Source organism: Pteronotus mesoamericanus, unplaced genomic scaffold, assembly GCF_021234165.1.
Source record: "Pteronotus mesoamericanus isolate MK-2021 breed Mesoamerican mustached bat unplaced genomic scaffold, CSHL_Meso_final contig_20, whole genome shotgun sequence".
Classification (NCBI taxonomy): Eukaryota; Metazoa; Chordata; class Mammalia; order Chiroptera; family Mormoopidae; genus Pteronotus; species Pteronotus mesoamericanus.
The window spans coordinates 36,930,602-36,954,817 of NW_026555085.1; the positions used below are offsets into that span (position 1 = coordinate 36,930,602).

Consider the following 24,216-nt stretch of genomic DNA (forward strand, 5'->3'; position numbering starts at 1 on the left):
AGCTGGCGCCGCGGAGGGCCAGCCCTACCGAGAGCCGGGGCGCGGGGCGCTGGGCTCTACTAGTCGGTGTCCGGGCGCCGCAGTCCGATCCGCGGGCGAGCGGAGCCCGGGTTCCTGGGGGAAAGCGGCGCTGGGGGCTGCGGCGTCGGGGCGGGGGCGGGAGCCGGCGGCACCGTGGGGGAGGAGCGGCGGCGGCAGCGGCGGCTATAGCTGCTGTGGCGACGGACGCGAGGCAGTGGCAGAGACCCACCCCTGTCCACATGGACAGTCGCAAAGGCCTCCGCTGATGCATTCACCCCTGGGCGGGGTGGGCGGACAGCCGTAGAGGCGGCGGCGGCTGCAGAAGGAGCAAGGGGTCTGGGGAAGCCTGACGCTAGCGGAGTCCTTGCCGCCCCAGCGCGGCGGGTGCGGCCATTTTTTACGGCCAGGGACGAAGGGAGGCGTGTTTGCGCGCCCGCCTTCAACCTCTCTTCCTGGGGCCCTGTGGCTGGGGGAAGTTTCTCAGGCGGCCTGGGTGGGCGGTGGATGGGGAGTCGTGGGCCGAGAGGAGCTGGGCCTGGGAAGCGCCGCCGCCGCCGCCGCCGCTCTCATTGCCCCGGAGGGGCCTGAAGAGAAACCCGGCGCGGATAGGCCTGGAGCGCCTGGCCTTCTTTGTGTAGGCCCGTCTGGACGTGGGAGCGCCGCCCGCTTGACGGCTGAATCCTAGGCCCGCAACCCTGAGGCGGTTATTCTCCTGCGGCGCGGCCCCTCATCCCGGCGAGCGCGGCGGCTGTGTGGGCCATGGATTAAGGAGGAGGCGGCGTGGGAGGAGGAAGATGGCGGCTGGCAAGAGCGGCGGCAGCACAGGGGAAATTACTTTTCTGGAAGGTACTTATATGTCTGCCGTTGCGGGGGTGCATAGGGAAATACAGGGAAATGTGCCCCCCTCCCGATACCCGGATATTCAGTTATTAGCACTGAGTAGGTTCGGGGGGCGGTGGAGGTACCGGGGGGCGGGGGCTGCCCGGGCGATGGCGGGGAGGGAACGTGTTGCGAGAGCGCTGGGTTCGAGTCCGTGGGTGCGAGGGTCTTGGTCTGGACCCGAGCCCGTGGGTGAGAGGGTGCGCTTAGACCGGGCTGCGTGGTCACCCTGCGGGAGTGTATGCGTGAATCTGACATTTTTGGATTTTTTGGTGGTGGGCTAAGGACGAGAGCAGTTGCATTCAGGTCTTGTTGGGTGTTCATGGAAGTTTAAAATTGCTACAGTTGGGTGAAATTGGGGGCCAGTCTGAGCTGGAGGGGAGAGGTAGTTTAACTGAGTCTGTTTTCTCCCCCCTGGTCTTTCTCTTTCGCACAGCTTCAGCCTTCCTTTCGCAGCCAGCGTTCACACCGGGCCTGGCCTTGTCTGGTACTCTTCTTACAAAATGTGTTTTGCTAAGCATATTTTATAAAATAACTCATCTGGAAGAAGAGAATGAGATTAACAAACTCAATTTTGGGACAGTCACCAAAGCTAACAGACAAAGTTTGGGTGATTGCATTTTTGTTCACTTGTGAGGGAAAGTTAAACATAGCTAGTCTTAAGAAAAACTGTCTTGGTTATCGTTGGGAATGGTGGTAAAGGGTAACAATATTGGCTTTTTGCCCGTATGGTATATAAAGCCCCTCAAAATACAGCTAAATTCATTGTAGTTGAGGACAAAGAACTTTAATGTTCACTTTGCTTAGTCTGACTGTGGGTTCATTTTCACATTGGTAGTTGGAAACTACCTTCACACACAACGTTTAGGAAGATGAGTGTATCTGCTTGTGCAGTGATTATTAAAAAGTTGAGTAATTGACAAGATGATTTTCCTATGCAGTATAAGTGATACTTTTTATAAAATAACGAATTAGAAACTTTTCTAAATTTAAAAAGTATCACTTAACTGTGGTAACAGTTTCTTTGAGAGGGTGTTGAAGGATGGGTTATACCTTTTTTGTGGTTTTATTAACAAGACCTGGAACAGTGCCTGAAACACAGTAAATACTTAACAGTCTAATGAAAGAATAGGGACTAATGGATGTGTGTGGGAAAAGAAATCTTAATTTACTTAATTCTTCTTCCGTGAATATATATCAGAGCAAAACGAATCTTATCTTGCTCTGCAAGCCACTCTTTATCCAAAAATGATGTGAATTTTATATTAGACTCCTAGTAAGAAGATGTGGAAAGCTTGTACATTTTTTTGGGTGCATTTAATATCACCTCTGTTCTACCTCTTCTAGTTTGGGCAGAACAGGTGCCCATTGGAGGCTGAGAGGGATACAGCTTGTGGTGCGATGTGAGTCATTTTTTGTTTTGGTATTGAAACCTCAAAAGATGGCTTACTAATACTTACTATATTCCATATGCAGATGATTGTACTTTTGCACTGTGGTAAGTTTTGGGGTTCCATATGCTTTTTAAAAAAATTCATTAAAAATTGATTTGATAGAGAGAGGAAGAGAGAGCACGAGCAATTTGCTGTTCCAGTTATTTATGCATTCATCGGTTGATTCTTGTATGTGCCTTGACCTGGACTCGAACCACACAACCTTGGTGTGTCTGGGCAATGCTCTAACCAATGGAACTATCAGGGTGGAGGCCTCTCCATATACCTCTGATTCAGTTTAGTTTTTGAGTAGATGAACATAGAATAGAAAGAGCACAAATAAAGCCAACATATACTGGGCTGATGTGAATTTCAAACTGTTACTTTTAGTTTTTTCTAACTTCAGGGCCTTTGAATGTGAACAGGTGTGATGAATTTGAGTTTCTACATGTCTCCTTCAGCATTCTCATAAAGAAAGCAAATGGTAACTTGTTTAGAATATGAGCATAAGGGAATGCAAGGATTTCAGTTTCTCATATTATTTTCACATATTGTGCTGAATTTTAAAAAATAAATGGAATAGTATTCACTAATTTTACTTTTTTATGTTTAATTCTTTTGGTTCTTTACACTTAATAAGAAAATGCTCCACTGTAATTGCCATACATATTGTATTACCATGTTTAAACACGTTCAGAATATTTCTTCATAGGTCAAACATCTACAAACATCTACTAAGTAAAGTCTACTTTACTTAGTCTCCAGTAGACTTCTTGAAACACCGTTGTAGGTTTTCATTCACTTATGAGATATTTATAGCAGCCTACTTAGACACTGTACCAAGGTGACTACAGCAATGTGTAAGATAGTTAAGCCCCCTGCCTTCATAGAACTTATGTTTATTTTAATAGGAGGGACTCATAATAAATAGCTAAAAATCAGTACATTTAGAATAATCTTACCTAAGTTTTTCTCATAGTTCCCTTCTTTATTCAGGTCTGCTCAGCGTGAATAAAGTATCATGCTGCCACATAAACATACAAACACATGGTATTCTCTTTTACTGTTTTATTTTTCATAATAGTGCTTATCACATGATAAATTTATATTTTCATGTTTTTCAGTCCTACAAAAAATAAACTCCATGAAAACAATGAACTTTGCTTTTTCACCATCATATTTCTTGCACCTGGAACATATTTGTTGTTAATTAAATAAAAAAAGATGATAGTTATATGATAAAAGCTATGGAAGAAATATACATACAGACTAATGAAAGAGTAGGAAGGCCATTTTACATGTGGTTAAAGTCAGGAAAGGTCTCCCTGAGGAGGTGATACCTGAGTTAAGGTAACACCTTAACTATGGGACACCTCGGAGAGGATGATGCATGTAAAGTTCTGAGTTGATAGTATATGATTCCATTTTGTAGAAAGGTTATTATGGATGAAGTATAGGAAGCAAAGGAGAGGGTGTTATGAAAGAAGCAGCAGATCTATAATACAAGATCATAAATTTTTATTTCATTTTGAGAAGTAGGAAGTCATTGAAGAGTTTGGGACAAAGGGGTGTCATGATGTAATTTATCTTGGGGGAAAAAAATCACTGCTCAGTGTGGAATGAACTAGAGGAGAGCAAGAGTAAAGGCAGGAACATTAATTAGAATATTATAGTTGTTAAAAATAAAGTGTTGGGATAGGATAGTGGCAGAGGAGATTGGGGAAGAGGAGTGGGTAGGTTGAAGATATGTTTGGATGTAGAGCTAACAGGATTGTAATGAATTATAAAATTGAGGATCAGCGTAAATGAGGAATCAAAGGTGACTTCCAGGGTCTTTGAGATGTTGGAGGGTAATTTCATTTTCTGAGATGGCTTAGACATAGAGCAACAAGATGTTGAATAGCTCTGCTTTGGTCAAATTGAGTTTGAGGTGCCTTTGTTTTAAATTATGTTTTACATTCTTATAACCCCTGAGTAAATGCTATTACCAACCAGTTTCTTTTCTGGCTTTATTAGGGAAAAGCTTACTGGCTTGCATGTTATTTTGTTTGTATAATGCCACACTAAAATTATGTGAATTTTATTAGGCCGCAGCTTGTATTGAAATTTTTTATTTCTCTTCTTTGACTTGTTTCTTTCTCTTCTATTCATTTAAGGTTGTCTTCTGCCCCCCCTTTCACTTGTGGTAGTTTGGCAGGCTTCTCTTTGTTCACTCATTCAACAGACACTTACTGAGCACCTCTGATGTCGTAGCTACTTACAGTGCTGAGAGGCCCAATGATGAGGGGAGTAAATGGTTTCTTCATGGAGTTTTATTTAGTCCAGTGAGGAAAGTCAGTGATCAAATAATCACATTTGTAAATGTAAAATAATAACTGTCAAATGCAGTCAAAGGGGATTAATCATAATAATGAGAATTTTATCTAATCAGGACAGTTCGAAAGGTGGATAAAAGAGGAAAAGGTAGGGAGATGGCGCTTTCCAGGCAGAGGGAATAAAATACAGGGAGCTTGGCGTGTTTAGGGAACTGAAAGGACAGTGTGGTGCTAGCAAGGAGAGTGGTACAGGATAAGACTGGAGGCACCATTATTAGATTTGCTTCAAAAAAGATCACTGGCTACCACATAGACAAAGCTTTAGAGAGTAACAAAAGACTGTCAGTGAGACCAGTTAGGAAACTGTTGCAGTATAAGGGCAGAAATGATGTTAGCTTGCTTGTTTTTGTTACCTTTTTTTTTGATAGTTTCCCCATTGTTTCCTCTGGAACCTCTAACAAGTTTACTTCCTCACACAGTTTTTGTTTTGTTTTGTTTTGTTTTAAATGCAGCACGTGTTCACATCTAGCTTTCTTCCCCTTTGCCTTTTTTCTTTTACCAAATAATTGCCACACCAATATTTCTCCCATTTTTTTTGTATCTTTCCATTTATACACACATACCCATACATACACACCCCTGCACACACCCCTTTGTTTTCCTTTTTATTCTGGGCCCATCTCCCTTTGGACTTTGCTCTGTAGGATGAAAAGACTGCAGTGTTTCCTCTATAACAACAAAATTACTTATATCTCCAAATGAAAAGGTTCTCCCATTTCCCCATAACCATACTTAGCCACGTTTGTTATAAATGCATATAATTGTAGTTTAACCCAGTTAGTCACTTTTACTGGGGACAGCAAATATTTCACAATAGCCTCTTAACTGAAGCACACTTTCTCTTAAATGACCAGCATTCCATGAATATGTGCAACTTGCTCAGGGAAACACACCGCAAAGTGCTCCATTCTGTTCTGATCCTTTTTCTTTTGATTGTACTACTTTTAGAAATGACATCACGTATTCCTTATTTATTCCTTACGTAAATGTATGTCCTAATTTTGTCCCAGTTGAATTAATAAATTCTACTTATCACTTGATTTCATGTACTCCCATGGAACAGTAGGGTAAAAAACTCACTTGGAATGGAAGTAATTTTCATTAGAAATTCATTGAGAACATGAACTCAGGAGCCAGAATGTTGGAATTCAACATCTAGCTTTACTACTTACTAGCTGTATGATAGATTATTTAACCTCTGTTTTCATATGTGGAAAACAGGGATAGTAATTATAGTTACCTCATAAGGTTGCTATGAAGATTGAATGTGTTTATATATAATATTAAATTCTTAGAACAATTCTGGGCATATAATTCCAAACACTATGTGTTAGTTGGTATTACTATATTTGTTTAGGTAGAGAAAAGAACTTCCTTTTTTTGCTTTCCTTCTTTTCCATCTTGCTTTCTATTTTATTTGAACTTTAGTTTTTATTGTCCTTCTTTCACTTACTACCTTTCTTTTTCTAGGTGTTAACTGTTTGTTCAGAAATGTGACCCATAGAAAATAATTGGGGAAATCAACAGGCACTTAAGATCTGACCTACAGCCTTAGCTTTCTTCAGGATTTTCTTCCTCCCTCCCTTCTTTAGCCCTTTGCTACTACATTCTTCCTCTTAGCTACTTTACCTTTGGAAGGAGGGTTGGGCAAGAGAAGGAAAAATAATACAGAGTTAAGATAAATTTTCTGTTAAAAATAACGGAATTCTGACTAGTGGTAAGCAAGCCACAATTGATGAAACATTTTCTCTTGCGGGGTGGTATCATGTCTCATCAAGTTCTAGCAAGTGTGACGAGTGGCGAGGAAGTGCCAGAGTGCTGAAACATTTTTCTCTCCAAAATGCGATGAGTACCAATTTGATGACTTCTGAAGCCAATGAGTACTGAAGTACCACTGTAATTTTTAAAAAAGGAAAAAGATAAAAGAGATTTCTGCCCATAGGCTGTAGGTACTGAAGTGGGTTGCACAGTGGAGAAGAAAAAAAAAAAAAGAAATTTTAAAAGAAAACTAAAAAAAAAAAAACCCAACACTGTCAGTATAAAACACAAAGTTAATCCACAAAGTCAAAGTCAGACTGTTAATGGTAACAGTTACAACCCCCTAAAATTGTATGCTTAAGTCACATTACTTGGAGTGATGCAACAATGGATGATCCATTATTGTCAGTGGCAAGTTGCCATCATCAGCTAAGAAAACAGTGAGTAAGAAGGTAGAGATTATCTGTACAATATTCATATCATACTAAAAATGGTGTTGCTTTCAGCCCCTATTTTTGGGGCTGCCTTAGGGTTTTGTACTCCAGAAATTTGCATCTATCACCAAAAATTAGGACGTCTAGTCTCCTGAGGGTACAGACTTCCAGTGCTAAAATTTGGGACAGTCCTAGGCAAACTGGGACGTTTATATATTCTGCCTTGTCCCAAGGTAACAACTACCTCAAGGCCATCTGAAACTACAGGTTCAAGTAGTAAAAAAAAACCAAGACATATTCTCATCTTGTCTTTGGAGTTGGGGTGGGGGGTGGAGGTGTGTGTGTGTGTGTGTGTGTGTGTGTGTGTGTGTGTGTGTATGTACTATTTCAAATAACATTTCATGCTTGGTTTTGAATATTTTTTTCTTCCCATATTAATTACATTACAATCTTTGAAACAGCTGGGAGAAAAACAGTGCTGATGTTCAATGTGTAGTACAATAAATTTCACTTTCTTCTTTGTTTGCAAAGATTGAGCCCATTTTTTAGGACATGAAGATCTAGAAATTCCATGAGATTTGTTTGAAAGCTATAGAATAACCTTGTCCTTCCTCTGTTCAAGAATGTGTAAATTTTCTGCCCTCTAAACCTTGAATGTATAAATCTGCCCCTAAATCTTGGAGACAAGCTGAAGATACTGTCACTTCACCATCATGACCCTGGCTGACTTTGCCTCCATGGAAATCAATATCTTCTCTGTCTCTGTAAACTCCAGTGGCCACAGTTTGAGTGGAATGGAGTTCCAAATGTTTGGCATATAATCTTTTTTCTTCAGTCTGCTTTGGTCTCCATTCTGTATTGTCATGGCAGGGAATATCAAAGAATGATTTAATTTTGTCACAGTAGCAATTAAGTGTGAGAATCTTCATTAGCATTTTCTTCACAAGTTTGAATATTAACTCCTAGCTTTGGAACTTTGTATGTATCAGCATGACATAACTATTTTAAGAAACTGAGTGTTTTGTTTAAAGAAGAGCCAACTACATTACTTTGGGATACGGTAATACCACTTGATATTTATGTTTCATAGAAGATCAAGGAGCTTAGAGCACCAAACTGTTGCCTGATGATGGCCTTGGATTGAACTAACTGCATGTTGGCATCCTGCCATAAAGGTCCATAGAAACCTACTGGAATGAAGAAGTAGATAAACCAGAGAACACTGTTCAATAAGTAGCTGGATTCTGAGGCAAAGAATATTGTGGTTTTGGTGATTCACAGAGAAGATTAATTTAGTCCTTAGAGGTACCAAGGTATATACTCAAGAATATATTTCAGACTCCATCATGAGGTAGTATTGGATAATCTGTCTGTCTTCTGTACCAAAGGATGAAGGTTTTATAAATTAGTAATTTGAGAAAAATCAGCTCAGTGGGGTGATTTTCTTTTTTTCTGCTTCATATAGCATTTGTGAGAGTTATTCAATGTAGTTTGGCCGGTCTTGAGGTTCCAACATGGCTTTACTCAAATGTCTGACCTCTGGCAGTTATGGGAAGTTACAGCCTAAAAGGCCTCTTTATGTGGTTCGGTATCAGGGTACTCAAACTTGTAACATTGTGGCTCAGGGCTCCAATAGACTTCCTTTGGAGAATCGTGACAGGGTCTTGAGAAAGAGTGGGTCTATAGCGCTACAGAACCACCTAAAATTGCTTTCCTGAGACTTTCTGATATTTGCATTTAATTCTGTATATTTTCTTTTACTGCTTTTATATTTCTACATTGCAGAAGTTAATTTCTGTCTCAGTGATCCTTTTAAACATTTTTGTCCAATTTTCATTATTGTAAAATCTTATCACTAATAGTTTACAGATTAGGAAATATTTCACATCTGTGTGAAATAGGAAGAATGATACAACAAAAAATTTGTATTCTATTTCCTAGACTAAAGAAAAATCACCAATACAGTCGAGGCTGGGGTAAACCTTTTCTTTTTCTTTTTTTAAGTTTTTTTTTTTTATTCAAATACATTTGTCTCCATTTTCCCACCACCGCTTTCCCCTGCCCCACCCTCCCCTACCTCCCACCCTCAAACCTTCTTCACTTTGGCTTTGTCCATGGGTCCTTTATGCATGTTCCTTAATTTGACCCTTCCCCTTCTTTTCCCTATTACCCCCTCCGTTCTTCTCTCTTGTTTCATCGTTTTTTTCTTTCAATGTTGCTGGTTATATTTTTCTTGCTTGCTTGTTTTGTTGATTAGGTTCCACTTACTGGTGAGATCATATGGTATTTGTCTTTACCCCATGGCTTATTTTGCTTAGCATAATGCTCTCCAGATCCATCCATGCTGTCACAAAGGGTAGTAGCTTGCTCTTTCTGCTCCATAGTATTCCATTGTGTGTGTATGTACCATAGTTTTTTGATCCACTCATTTATTGATGGATACTTAGGCTGCTTCCAGCACTTGGCTATTGTAAATTGTGCTGTTGTGAACACTGGGGTGCATAGGTTATTATGAATTGGTGTTTTGGGATTCTTAGTGTATAATCCCAGCCGTGGAGTTGCTGGGTCAAAAGGCAGTTCCATTTTTAGCTTTTTGAGGAAATTCCATACTGTTTTCTACAGTGGCTGCACCAGTCTACATTCCCACCAACAGTGGACTAGGGTTCCCTTTTCTCCACAACCTCACCAGCACTTGTTTTTTTGATTTGTTTATGATGGGCATTCTGACTGGTGTGAAGTGGTATCCCATTCTGGTTTTAATTTGCATCTCTTTAATGGCTAGTGATGCTGAGCATCTTTTCATGTGTCTCTGGGCCCTGTGCATGTCCTCCTTGGAGAAGCATCTGTTCTGGTACTTTGCCCATTTTTTTAACTGGATTGTTTGTCTTCCTGTGGTGGAGATGTGAGTTCTTTATATATTTTGGATCTCAAACCCTTGTCCGAGGTATCATTGGCAAATATACTTTTTTATAGAGTTGGTTTCCTTTTCATTTTGCTGATGTTTTCTTTAGCCGTGCAGAAGCTTCTTAGCTTGATAAAGTCTGAATTGTTTATTTTTTCCTTTATATCCCTTGCTGTAGGGGACATATTGGTGAAAATATTGCTGCGTGGAATATCTGAGAGTTTCCTGCCTCTGTTCTCTTGTGGAACTTTCATGGTGTTGTGACTTATATTTAAGTCTTTTATCCATCTTAAGTTTATTTTTGTGTGTGGTGTAAGTTGGTGGTCAAATTTCAATTTTTTGCATGTAGCTGTCCAGCCCTCCCAACATCATTTGCTGAAGAGGCTATTTTTACTCCATTTTAAGCTTCTTTCCCCTTTATCAAATATTAATTGACCATAGAGACATGGGCTTATTTCTGGGCTCTCTATTCTGTTCCATTGATCTATTTGTCTGTTCTTTTGCCAGTACCAGACTGTTTTGATTACAGTGGCCTTGTAATATAGTCTGATGTCAGGTATTTTGATCCCTCCTACTTCGTTCTTTCTCAGAATTCCTGCAGCTATTTGGGGTTGTTTATGGTTCCATGTAAGTTTTTGAAATATTTGTTCTATATCTGTGAAATACATCATTAGTATTTTAATAGGGATTGCTTTGAATCTATATATTGCTTTGGGTAGTATGGACATTTTGATGATGTTAATTTTTCCAATCCATGAACACAGTATGCTTCCATTTATTTGTGTCTTCCTTAATTTCTTTCTTCAGTGTTGTGTAGTTTTCTAAGTACAGGTCTTTTACCTCTTTGGTTAAGTTTATTCCTAGGTACTTTATTTTTCGTGCCTAGGAAGTGGGATTTTTTTCCTGATTTCTGATTCTGCTACTTAATTGCTGGTGTTCAAAAATGCCTTCAATTTCTGAATATTGACTTTGTATCCCGCTGTTTTTCCAGATTCACTTATTAGGTCAAGTAGTTTCTTGGTGGAGCCTATAGGGTTTTCTGTGTACCCTATCATGTCATCTGTATAGATGGACAGTTTTACTTTCTCCTTTTCAATTTGGATGCCTTTTATTTCTTTTTCTTGTCTGATCACAGCGTCAAGGGCTTCCAATACTATGTTGAATAGCAGTGGTGAAAGTGGACAAGCTTGTCTTGATCCCAGTCTTAGTGGAAAAGCTTTTAGTTTTTGCCCATTGAGTATGATGTTGGCTGTAGGTTTTTCACATATGACCTTTATTATGTTGAAGTATGCCCCCTTTATTCCCACTTTGCTGAGTGTTTTTATCATAAACAGATGCTGTACTTTATCAAATGCTTTTTCTGCATCTATTGATATGATTATGTGATTTTTGTCTTTCCTTTTATGTGATGTATTATGTTTATTGATATGTAAATATTGAACCATCCTTGTATCTCTGGATGAATCCCAATTGATCATGGTGGATGATCTGTTTAATGTATTGTTGGATGTTGTTTACCAATATTTTGCTGAGGATTTTAGTGTCTGTGTTCATCAGCGATTGAACATAGTGGTTGTTATGATTTCAATTTTCCTGAATTTGTTGAGACTTGTTTGGTGTTCTAGCGTGTGGTCTGTCTTTGAAAATGTTCCATGAGCATTTGAAAAGCATGTGTATTTTGCTTCTTTGGGATGAAAGGTTCTATATATGTCGGTTAAGTACCTTTGATAAATTACTTTGTTCAGTTTCACAATATCCCTGTTGATGTTTTGTTTGGAAGATCTGTCCATTGTTGACACTGCGGTGTTAAAATCCCCTACTATCAGTGTGTTGCTGTCTGTATTTTTCTTGAAGTCCTCCAAGATTTTCCTTGTATATTTGGGTGCTCCTATGTTGGGTGCATATAGGTTTACTATGTTTATGGTCTTCTTGATGGAAACTTCCTCGGAGTATTATGAAGTGTCCTCTGGGTCTCTTTTTTTTGGCTTTTGCTTTGAAATCAATTTTGCCTGATGTAAGTATTGTTACCCCTGCTTTTTTTTTTCCTGTCCATTTGCTTGGAATATTTTATTTCTGTCCCTTTACTTTCAGTCTGTGTAGGTCCTTTGTTCTGAGATGGGTCTCTTGTGGGCAGCATATGTGTGGCTCATGTGTTCTTACCCATTCAGCTATCCTGTGTCTCTTGATTGGGGCATTTAATCCATTTACACTATAGGTATTATTATTTTAGGTACTTATTCATTTTTTCCCTTTGTATCTGTGCTCCTCTCTTTCTCACTCTTTTTCTTCATCATCTTAAAGCAGTCCCCTTAGCATCTCTTGCAATGCTGGTTTGGTGGAGATGTATTCTTTTAGCCTTTTTTTTTGTCTGGGAAACTCCTTATTTTGCCTTGCATTTTAATTGAGAGACTTGCTGGGTAGAGCAGTTTTGGTTGCAGGTCTTTGCTTTTCATTACTTGGAATATTTCTTGCTATTCCCTTCTGGCTTGTTGTGTTTCTGTTGAGAAGTCAGCTGCTAGCTGTATCGGGGCTCCCTTGTATGTTACTACCTGTGTCTCCCTTGCGGCCTTAGGATTCTCTGTTCGTCTTTGATATTTGCCATTTTAATGATGATGTGTCTTGGAGTGGGCCTCATTGGGTTCCTTTTGAATGGGACCCTCTGTGCTTCTTGGACTTGTGTGACATTTTCTCTCCTCAAATTAGGGAAGTTTTCCATCATTACTTTTTCAAACAGGTTCTCTATCCCTTGCTCCTCTTCATCTCTTTCTGGTATCCCTGTTATATGGGTATTATGTTTCGAGTTGTCCTGCATTTCCCTGAATGCCTCTTCATTCCTTTTGTGTCTTTTTTCATTCTTTTGCTCTTTCTGAGAACTTTTCTACCTTGTCCTCCAGCTTGCTTATTTGATCCTCTGCTTCATGTAGCCTGCTTTTCATTCATTTTACTGTGATCCTTAATTCAGAAATTATATTTTTCATTTTCAGTTGCTTCTTATTCATAGTTTCTGTGTCCTTTTTCTTGCTCATACAGTTTTCAGTAAATTCCTTGTAGTTTCCTTTTAGTTTTTTGTAATTCTTTCTAAGCTCACTGAGCTCATTGAACTTTCTTAGAACCATTGTTTTGAAATCGGTATCTGATAGTTTACTTGCCTCTATTTCATTTGGTTCTCTTTCTAGGGATTTTTCCTTTCCCTTCAATTGGGGGGGTATTTCTTTGTCTTCCCATTATTTGCGAGATTCTTCTTTTTTTCCCTTCTGCTTCTTAAATTGATTTGTCTTGACTTCCTGGCTTTATGATGTGAAGTTCTGTGGTAGAAGACTGCTGTTTTTTTTCTTTCTGGACCTGACTGATGATGTCAGATGTTGTCCCTGTATGACCTTAGGCAGTCTGTTCGAGACTTCCAGGAATCTTACTGTCTGTGGCTGCCTCCCTCTGTAGTTAATCTAGTCGCTCTGCCCTGGGCAGTCAGGCTTAGGCAGCACAGGGTAGGGTAGAGTCCCTCCTGGGGGTGGGGTTATTGTGTCCTCTCATGTTGCTGCCGCTAAGGGGAGTGGTCTGCCTGAGTAAGAAGGCTGCTGCCACATGGAGGATGAGTCAAGACCGGGATCTTGCTGGCTATTCCCTCTGTTCTCTCCCCAAAGCCTCCTTCCTCCGTCTCTACTCAGGTGTTCTAGCCCACTCTGCCCCTGCCTTTGCCCGGAGCCCAGGGTAAGTGGATGCAAATAAAAATTTATGTGTTGACTCTTTACATGGCCCTTGGTGTCTCCAGCCACCCATCTCTGGCAGAGAGCTACCTTACCGCGTTTCGCAGCTGGCTGTTGTCTGTGTACTTTTTGGGCTCTAGTGCTGTAGGCTGGACATCCCTGCTTATCTCAAGGGGATTCAACTCGCTGTTTTAATATCCCTCTGGCGCTGCTGCCCGTGGGTGCCCAGTCTGCCTTCTCGGAGTCTCTACCACACTCCTTAGCAGTCAGGTTGTACTAAAGCCAATTTCTCTGTCTGTCCTAGGTTATAAGGCTCCTCTCTTGCTATTGTTCAGTTGTTTGTTCCAGGTGATTTCTCCACAATTTAGTTGTTATTCCAATTTGGTCCTGGGAAGAGGTCAGTGTGACTTCCAGTCACTCCTCTGCCATCTTGATTGAAGTCTTAAACCTTTTTCTTTTGGCATTACCTTACCTCCTCTCCAGTGGTAAATACCATCCTGGATTTGGTAGTTTTCATTCTTATTCATTTCTTTATACTTAACTTATTAAGCATATATCTTTGAACTGAGTATAAATTATTTTGTATATTTTAGTATATTTTATAATTCATGCCATTCTGTTACATCTGCAACATGCTTTTCATTCTTACAGCGTGGTTTGAGTGAGTTTAAATAGTGTTGATAAGAATAATTCTAGTATTTTCATTTTTATTATTCTTTACTATTTCATACTATGAATATACTACATTTTAGTTTGTGGAAATTTAGGTTGTATCCAACTTTTTACTATTATGTACATTGTTACTATGAATATCTTTGCATATCTCATATTGCTACTATTAACTTTTTTAAAAATGCATTTCCTGTACACATGTGTGTTTCTCTAGGACAAAAGTCAGCAAACTTTTTTTTAAGGGCCAGACAGTAAATATATTTTGCAGTCCACACAGCCTCTGTCACAGTAACTCAATGCTGCCATTTTAACAACAAAGCAGTTATAGGTAATATATAAACAAATGAGTGTGGTTGTCTGGCAGTAAAACTTTTTAGATTCTGAAATTTTACTTTTCTTATTATTTTCATGTGTTATGGAATTTTTTTTTTTTTAAAGAGGGAGGGAAAGAGAAAGAAACACCATCGTATTGTTTCACCCACTTACATCCATTGGTTGCCTCTTGTGTGTGCCCCAACTGGGAATTGAACCTGCAACCTTGTGTGTCAGGATGATGCTCCAACCAACTGAGCTACCGGCCATGGCCTGTCATGGAACAACCTTACAATTTTTTTTCCTTAATCATTTAAAAATGTAGAAGCCATTCTAAGGTCATGGGTCTTATGAAAATAGGCGGCAGGCCAGATTGGCAGGCCATACTTTGCTAAGGCCTTACCTAGTGTATCTCTTAGCAGTGGAATTATTGGGTCATGTGCAATTCCAGCTTCACCTACGTATTGCTAAATTGATCTCCAAAGTCTTTGACTAGCAGTTTTTAAGCTTTTCTGTTTAAACATATCATTACCTATTTGATAATGGCTGGTGTTTTAGTTTTTGCCAGTCTTATGGAGTTATTGGGTGATTCTTTGAATTTATAATACTCTGGTTTATAGTGAGGGGAAATACAGATAGTCCCCAGTTTATGATGGTTCAAATTAAAATTTCTTGACTTTATGATGATGTGGAAGTGATGTGCCTTCAATAGAAACCATGCTTTGAATGTTGAATTTTGATCATTTGCTGGGCTCATGATAAGCTCTTCATACTTTCTGGTGATTTTGGACAGCAGCAGTTAGCACAGCTCCCACTCAGGCATGCAATCAATCACAAGAGTAAACAACTGACACTCTACAGTGTATTCACCATTAGATGATTATGCCCAACTGTTGGTTAATATAAGTGTTCTGAGCACGTTTAAGGTAGGCTAGGCTAATAAGCTATGATGTTCAGTAGGTTAGGTGCACTTTTGACTTAGGATATTTTCAACTTTCAATGGGTTTATTGGGACATAATACTTTTGTAAGTTGGTATTATGACATTGTAAGAGGAGCGACTGTATAGCAGGTTCTCTAAAAACATCTTTTGTTCAATGTCATTTTGTTATTATGTTGATGAGATGCCGTAGGAACTTAACTCTTTCTTACTTCAGTTAGCCTATGGTCAGATTATGCTATGGTTTTGTTGTATGTTATTTCACTTAATCACAGAACATATCGATGATGTTAGGCAGAGACTTTACTGTATTTTTATTGCTGCATTTAAAAAAATTTTTTGTACCTTCTCTCCTTTAATTTTTTTACTTTTAGAGAAAGGGGAAAGGAGGGAAAAAGGGAGAGAAACATAGATGTGTGAGAGAAGCGTGGATCGGTTGCCTCTTGAGTGCCCCCAACTGGGGACATGGCCCACAACCCAGGCTTGTGCCCTGACTGGGAATCGAACTGGCAACCCTTCAGTCTGCAGGCTGGCTGGCACATAGTCCACTGAACCACACCAGCTAGGGCAAAAATATTTATTTTTCATTTAATATTAAAAAAAATGTATCCCTGGCTCGTGTGACTCAGTGGCTTGAGTGCTGGCCTGTGAACCAAAGGGTCACAGGGTTTGATTTCCAGTCAGGGACATGCTTGGGTTGCAGGCCAGGTCTCCAGGTGGGAGCATGTGAGAGGCAACCACACATTGATATTTCTCTCCCTCTTTTTCTCCCTCTCTTCCCTTCTCTCCATAAATCTTTAAAAAACAATATTTGACGCCAACCCAGAATTAATTCCTATTCTTTGTGTTTGGGATACGTGCAATAAACTAAACACAATACCCAGTGAATTTTTGTTTTGGGGTTTTTGTGTGTGTTTTCTCAGCTCTTAATTGCTCATTCGTATCTTCTGCCCATTTGATTTTTCTGTTGGAATGTTGGGGTTCTTCATGTACTCTGGATAGTAAATCTTTTTTTTTTTAATTTTTAAAATATTTTTATTTTAATTTATTTTTTCAAATACATTTGTCTCTGCCTCCCCCCCCCACTTTCCCTTGCCCCCTCCCTCCTTCCCTCCCTCAGCTCTTCCCCTTTGGTTTTGTCCTTGAGTCCTTGCTGGATAGTAAATCTTGATTGAATTATGTGGATAGGCCATGTAACTTAAGATACTATTATCTTTTATAAATGAATAGAATAATTTTCTGAGCACTTTTTAATGTAGTCATTTGTTTTCTTAATGTCTTCTGTGTTTTGTGAGATAAATGCTTTGGTATTATTGGTCCTTTGCATTATAACTTTATTTTTTGTTTTATTAATTACTCTTTATTTCTTAGTTTTTTTTTTAAGTATGTTTTATTGATTATGTTGTTACTGTTGTCCCGACTGTATTGGCATAATTAGTAAAATATTGATTTTTTTCCCCCTCTATCCCCCCCACCATGGTACCCACCTTCCCTCCAGCAATCCTCCACTTCCTCTACCTTAGTTCAGGTACATGGGTCATGCATGTAAGTTCTTTGGCTTCTCCCTTTCTTATACTATTCTTAACATTTCCATATCTATTTTGTTCTTACCAATTCTGCTTCTTAATTCCTGCACCACTTTCTTCTTTTTCCCTCTTTCCCCTCCCAGCTGATAACCCTCCAGATGATCCCCAGTACCTGTGATTCTGTTCCTGTTTTTGGTTGTTTGCTTAGTTTGTTTCTGGTGATGTTTTTTAGATTCAGTTGTTGATAGTTGTGAGTTTGTTGTCACTTTAATGTTCATAGTTTTGATGTTCTTTTTCTTAAACAAGTCTTTGAAACATTTCATGTAATAATGGCTTGGTGATGACAAACTCTTTTAGCTTGACCTTGTCTGGGAAGCACTTTATCTATCCTTCCATTCTAAATGATAGCTGTGCTGGATAGAGTAATCTTGGTTGTAGGTCCCTTCTTTACATCACTTTGAGTACATCTTGACAGCTCCTTCTTGCCTGCAAAGTTTCTTCTGAGAAATCAGCTGGTAGTCTTATGGGCACTCCTTTGTAGGTAACTCTCTGCTTTTCTTTTGCTTCTTTTAAGATTTTCTCTATCTTTAAACTTTGGCATTTTAATTACGATGTGTCTTAATATGGTCCTCTTTGGTCCAACTTGTTTGGGACTCTGTGCTTCCTGGAGTTGTATATCTATTTCTTTTGCCAAATTAGGGAAATTTTCTTTCACTATTTTTTCAAGTAAGTTTTCAATTTCTTGCTCTTCCTCTTTTCCTTCTGGCACCCCTATGATTTGAATGTTGGTACATTTAAAGTTGTCCCAGATGTTCCTAAGCCTCTCGTGTTTTTTTTTTTCCCTTTGGTTTTTTTTTTTTTTTGAATTCTTGTTTCTTTTTTCTGGGTGAATGTTTATTTCTTCCTTCTATTCCAAATTGTTATTTTGAATCCCAGCTTCCTTCCCTTCACTGTTGGTTCCCTGTATATTTTTCTTCATTTCACTTTGTGTAACTTTCATTTTTCCTTTATTTTGTGGTTGTATTCAATGATTTCTCTAAACATCCTGATCACCAGTGTTTGGAACTCTGCATCTGATAGGTTGGTTATCTCCATTTCAATTAGTTCTTTTTCTGGGATTTTGTTCTTTTCTTACATTTGGATCATATATCTTTGTCTCCTCCATTTGGCATCCTCTCTGTGTTTGTTTCTGTGTATTAGGCAGAGCTGCTTTGATTCTGTCTTGGTAGGATGGCCTAATGTAGTAGGTGTCCTGTAGGGTCCAGTGGCACTGCCTCCCCTATCACACAAGCTGGGTACTTGAAGTATGCACTTTGTGTGGGCTGAGTACACCCTCCTCTTGTAGTTGAGCCTTGGTTGCTGTTTAGCCAGGGATTTAGCCAGGCCAGTCAGCTGCAAGGACTAGCTGTGATTTCTGACCACCAGATACTGCCCTCCATGGAGGATCAGCTGTTCAGGGGCAGGGTGTTGGTGATCTGATGTGGTCTGTAGCTGTCCACTGTGTGCACTGGTCCAGGGGTTCCCCAGGTGGTGCAGGCCAAGGTCAGCCCGCACTTGTGTTTTGCCCAGGGTTGCCCTTCCTGAATTACATAGCAATCTTAGATGGTTGTTACTTGTGATGGGCTTGGAGATTCCCAGGCAAAGCCACGCTGGTGAATCTAGGCTATCTGCTGCTAGTGCCAGGTCTAGGACTCACTGAGGCCAGTTCTTGCTTGTTTGATAGGATTTAGGAAGTTGTGACGCATGAGCCAAGACCAGACATTTCATATGGAAAAGCAGCTTGGGTGGGCGTGTAAGTTGGGTGGGTTTGAGTCTTGGGATCTCCAAGGCAGGTCAAACAGGGTTAGTCCAGATGATGGAGTCTCAGATATGGCACCAGCTTGTTGGCTCTGTGGTGGGAAGGTTCAGAAAAGGGACAATAGCCTCTGCTCACCTTGATGCTAAACGCTTTAGTTTGTCTCTACACCATTGGTTCCTTTCAAGCTGCTATCCCGGTGCTGGAGCTCAGAGGGAGTGAGTCTGAGTAGGTGAGTCTGTATATGGGTTCTTTAAGAGGAACTGCTTAGTGCTCAAGAAGTTTCTTCCACTGACTCAATCTCCACTGGTTTTTGTAGCCAGAAGTTGTTGGAACTTCCTGGGATGGTAGGCCTGTGGGGGCTGGAACTCCTTGCTCCTGAGATCTTTCTCCCAAGTTTTTATCCACCACACATGGGTGAGAGGCCAGCCCATCTGTGTCTGCACTCCCCCTCCCAGTCTGGATGGAGGTGTTTTTTTTCCTTAATTCTGTAGTTGTCAGACTTACATTCAACTCTGAGTGATGATTGTTGTATATTTTAGTTTTAATTTTGATGTAGTTGTGTGAAGAGGCAAGACATGTCTGCCTGTGCTGCTGTCTTGATGAGATTAGGCATGACTTTCAAGTCCTTTCCATAAGGCTTTTCAGGTCCATCTTCTCTTTTTTCCCTCATGTTGTCCAATAAGTGTGTTCATTGCGCTTGGCTCAAACATCACCTCTTTATGATATGTCTCCTGTGGGTCACTGACACTGAGGAGGGGCCTGGGCACCACAGGACTCTGCTCTGGGCCTCCCAAGGCCTAGATTGTGGTCGCTCTCAGCTGCCGTTTCTGGGGGCTCAGCATTTCTTTAGTTTTTATGACAGCAGGAGAGTGCCCGTCAGCTATGCAGACTGTGGTAACAGAATTTGAAAATCTTTTTGTATTGTATGCCTTATCTTTTCTTTACATTAAAAAACATTTTAAAGACTTATTAAATATTTGCAAACCATATATCTAATAACCAAAAAAGAAAAAGAACTCTTAAAACCCAACAAAACATCAAATAATCCAACTAAGAAATGGGCAAAGGACCTGAATAGACATTTTTCCAAAGAAAACATACAGATGGTTAACAAACACACTAAAAGGCACATGGTCAGTGTTACTAACCATTAGGAAAATACAAATCAAAATCACAGTGAGATATTGCCTCAGGCCCGTTAGATGGCTATCTTCAAAAAGACAAAAGATAACAAATACTGGAGAGTATGTGGAGGAAGGGAACCCTGTGTCCTGTTGGGATTGCTAATTGATACAGCTACTGTGGAAAACAGTATGGAGGTTCCTCAGGAAGTTAAAAATAGCCCTGACAGCTGTGGTTCAGTTAGTTGGACTAGTCAGTCATGCAAAGTGAAAGGTCATCAGTTTGATTCTTAGTCAGTGCATGTGCCTGGGTTGTAGGTTGGTTCTCGTTGGGGCATGTAGGAGAGGCAGCCAATTGAGGTTTCCCTCTTGCATTGATTTTTCTTTCTCCCTCCCTTCCTCTCTCTCTGAAAATAAATTTTAAAAATCTTTTAAAAAAGAAATTAAAATAGAACTATCATGTGATCCAGCAATTCCATTTCTGGAAATACATCTGAAGGAAATAAAAACACTATGTCAAAGAGATATCTGCATCTTCATGTTTATAGCAGCATTATTTATAGTAACCAAGATATGGAAACAACCTAAGAGTACATCAACTAATGAATGGATAAAAATGTAATATACATACATACACATACACACACAATGGAATATTCTTCAGCCATAAAAGGGAAGGAGATACTGCCTTCACACCAACATGAATGGACCTTGAGGTCATTGTGTTAAGTGAAACACATCATACAGAGAAAGGCAAATATTGTGTGATCTAACTTATATGTAGAATCTTTTAAAAAAAACCTTATAGAAAGAGATCAGATTTGTGGTTACCAGAGGCAGCGGATGGGGGGGGGGGCAGAGGACTTGGATGAAGGTGGTCAAAGGATACAAACTTTCTGTTATATGTACTGGGGATATAATGTACAAAATGATCACTGTAGTTAACACTCCTATTTGGTATATTTGAAAGTTGTTAAGAGAATATCTTAAGAGTTTTCCACAGTTTTCAAATGTAGAAGAACCACATTTTTTCTTTTTTCTTTTTTTGTATTCTATATGAGATGATGGATGTTAACTGAACTTATGGTAGTCATTTCACAATACAGAGCGGGCAAAAGTAGGTTTACAGTTGTTCGTATGGAAAATAATGCAATAATTAATTTATACTAATACAAGAATAAATTGTGTTTTGTGTAGTCACAATTGTAAACTTACGTTTGCCCACTTTGATATATGTAACTCAAGTTACTGTGCTGCACACTTTGAATTTAAACAGTGCTGAATGTCATTTTCTTGTCAGTAAAATTGTAAAAAAAAGGCTGCTGTTTTTGTTCTAACCATGTAAAAGGTCTACTTATTTCTTTAAAGACTTTTTTAAAAGAGCAATTTTAGGTTTACAGCAAAGTAGAGAGGAAGGCATAGAGCAGGGATGTCCAACCTTTTGGCAGTGTCTCTGGGCTACACTGGAAGAAGGGTTGTCTTGAGCCACACATTAAATACACAAACACTAACGAAAAACGAGCAAAAAAAATTATGTGGATAATTTTTGTGATATCTGCTACTGCAGATAAGTGAAAATGTTCTCATATAATAACCCTAATTATGCAGTGGCCCTTGTGATAATCTTTTAAAATTGTCAAGGAAGTCCCAGGTTGTGATCAGAAATACAGAAAGTGTACATATCTAAGTAATAAAATGTCATTGATTTAAAAAAATTTTTATTATAAAAGTAAAAAAAAGAGGGCAACATAAATTTAGTGGGATGCTTGACATTGTATTTAAGAAACTAGTGCATCAATAATCTGGTTTGATAGAAGTAGTTGCAATTCTCAGTCAGTTCTCAAGGTGCTCATCAGAGATTTTGGCTCTAATTCTACTCTAAATGTGTTTCATGAAAACAGTTGCTTGCAAATGTAGGTGTAGTGATAACATGAAGAAGGTGTGATTGTGAAGCAAGGGATATTTGTCCCCTGGAAGATAGGACCTATAAAAGAACAGTAAAGAGACACAATCAAATTTTTTTTTCAAGTTGAATGTCAGATTGCAGCTCTGGGCATTCCATTTGAAAATTGGCAGGTAACATAGTTATGTAGACTGAAAATGGAGTTGCAAATACTGCAAAATATTGATTATCTTCCTGGAAATCTTGAAATCTGTTTTCAAATTCTTGTATCAAATCAAAAAGCAAGATTGCATATATTTCAGTTTACAGGACTGTGTTTAGCCAACATGTCAAGATGCATGAAATTGTTTATCTTAATTTGAGCTTGTCATAATTTCAGTTTCATTTGGAACACTGTTATGGTTCGAAACATGGTATTGATAAGTTGGTTTTTACCTTGAAGATGCATGTTTAACTCACTTAAATAAGCGGTTAAATCCACTGAAAATGCTAAATCTGTTAGCTAGTTTTCATCTTCAAGTTCTGGCACAAATTTGTTTTTTTATACCATAAAACGATTTTATAAACGTGTCACAAATCATAAAATCTTTTCAACATTTGGCCTCAACTTAGCCATCTTACTTCCGAAAAGTAAATGATGTCACCATAGTCAGCATCAATATTTTTAAGGAATTCCTGGAATTGGCAGTGATTCAGTCCCTTGGCTTTTACGAAATTCTGTCTTGATGATGATTTGCATGATATTATCCATTTTTAAAGATTTAGTGCATACATTTTCTTGATGTACTATGCAATGATACTTCATCAAATCTGAGTTTTGGACAGCAATTACATTGTCTTCTATTAATTTTGCAAGTCTCTTTCTTTTACCTAGCATCGCCAGGGCTCCATTAGTAACTATACCAGTTATGTTGACAATGGACAAAGAAAATAACTTTAACATAGTTTTTACTGCTTTATATAAATCTCTTGATTTAGTTGTTTTTTAATGGCACTAAAGAAGCCATTTCTTCAGTCACATTATGTTCTTCATCAATACCTCTAATAAAAATGGCAAGTTGAACCGTATCTGTAGTATCAGTGCTATCATTCCTTGCCAACACATAAAATTTAAAATTAGCAGCTTTACTCTCCAAACTTCTTTCCATAGATTTTTCCAGTTTCTTCAGTTCATCTGGCTATACTCTGGTGAGATAAACTGATTTTAGAAATATCTCCCTTTTTTTTAGGGCAATTGCATGTGCCATGCTTTCTATACACAGCTTAATAAACTCACCATCAGTAAATGGTTTTGATTTTTTTGCTGTTAAATATGCTACCACATAACTAGCTTTTACAATCGAATCTGCCCAAGGTCCAACTTTTTGAAAAAAATTTTGAGAAGACAGACTTTTTTCCAGTTTCGCTGTTTTGTTGTTATGACACAATCCTTCATACACATTGAATTTGGGAGCAGGTTTTTGCATATAATGCCTTTTGAAATTATAGTCTTTGAAAACTTGCACAAATTTCCTACAAATTAAGTAGAGTGCCTTACTATTTGTCTTGACAAAAAAGTAGTCATCTGTCCAGTTTTCATTGAACAATCTTCCTTTATCTGTAATTTTTCTTTTTTTGGGTTCTTTTTTTGTGTGAGATGTTGTAGAAGCCATGCTGGGATTAAAAAAATAATAATAGATAAGGGACTTTGTTTATTTTTTTATGAAAATTGACAAGAAAATAGAAAGCAAGGTTTGGGCCCTTCACAATCTTCCCTGCTACTGATGCAGGGTGGAGGACCAATTATAAAGCATGGCAGGTGATGTGTGAGGCACTGCCGAGGTGTAGAAGTACCTTTAATAATCAAGTAAGAATGCTTACCTGATTTCTAAATAACAGTAAACTCCTAAGGTTGCAATGCTGGTTGAAATATTATGGATAATTGCTGCCTCTAAATAATCACAAACACATGTAACATCTGACAGTGTTAATTCTACCGTCTGTGCTTGGAAGATAGCACACTGGCAGCCACACACTGCTGTAAAACTGAAGCCATGCATGTGTGTGAATAGTGAAAGCGTATGTAGGTTTATTTTACGTGACATCGTGACATGTGATCACAAAAAAATCTCATAATGTTTTAAATAAATTTACAGTTTTGTGTTGGGCCACATTCATAGCCATTCTGGGACACATGTTGCCTGCAGGCTCCAGGTTGGACATCCCTGGTATAGAGAGTTGCCATATACTCCCCTATCCTCACACGTGCATAGCCTCCACCAATATCACCATCCCCACCAGAGTGGTACCTTTGTTAAAATTGATAAACACACATTGATACATCATAATCACCAAAAGTCCATAGTTTACATTATGGTTCACACTTAGTGTTCTAGAGTCTATGGGTTTGGGCAAATGAATGCTGACGTGTATCCATCATTGTAGTATCATACAGAGTAT

The 24,216-nt window shown here is 39.0% G+C and overlaps 1 protein-coding gene across 4 annotated transcripts in view; it reads left to right on the plus strand.

Moving 5' to 3' along the window:
* Positions 1–205: 205 nt before the first annotated feature.
* Positions 206–24,216, plus strand: part of SENP6 (SUMO specific peptidase 6) — a 101,891-nt gene continuing 77,880 nt past the window's right edge. For all 4 annotated transcript variants that reach the window (XM_054569639.1, XM_054569642.1, XM_054569640.1 and 1 more), the window contains exon 1: positions 206–867. In XM_054569639.1, coding sequence (XP_054425614.1) covers positions 816–867 — 52 coding nt within the window. In that variant the 5' untranslated portion in view covers positions 206–815. The remainder of the gene's footprint in view (positions 868–24,216) is intronic.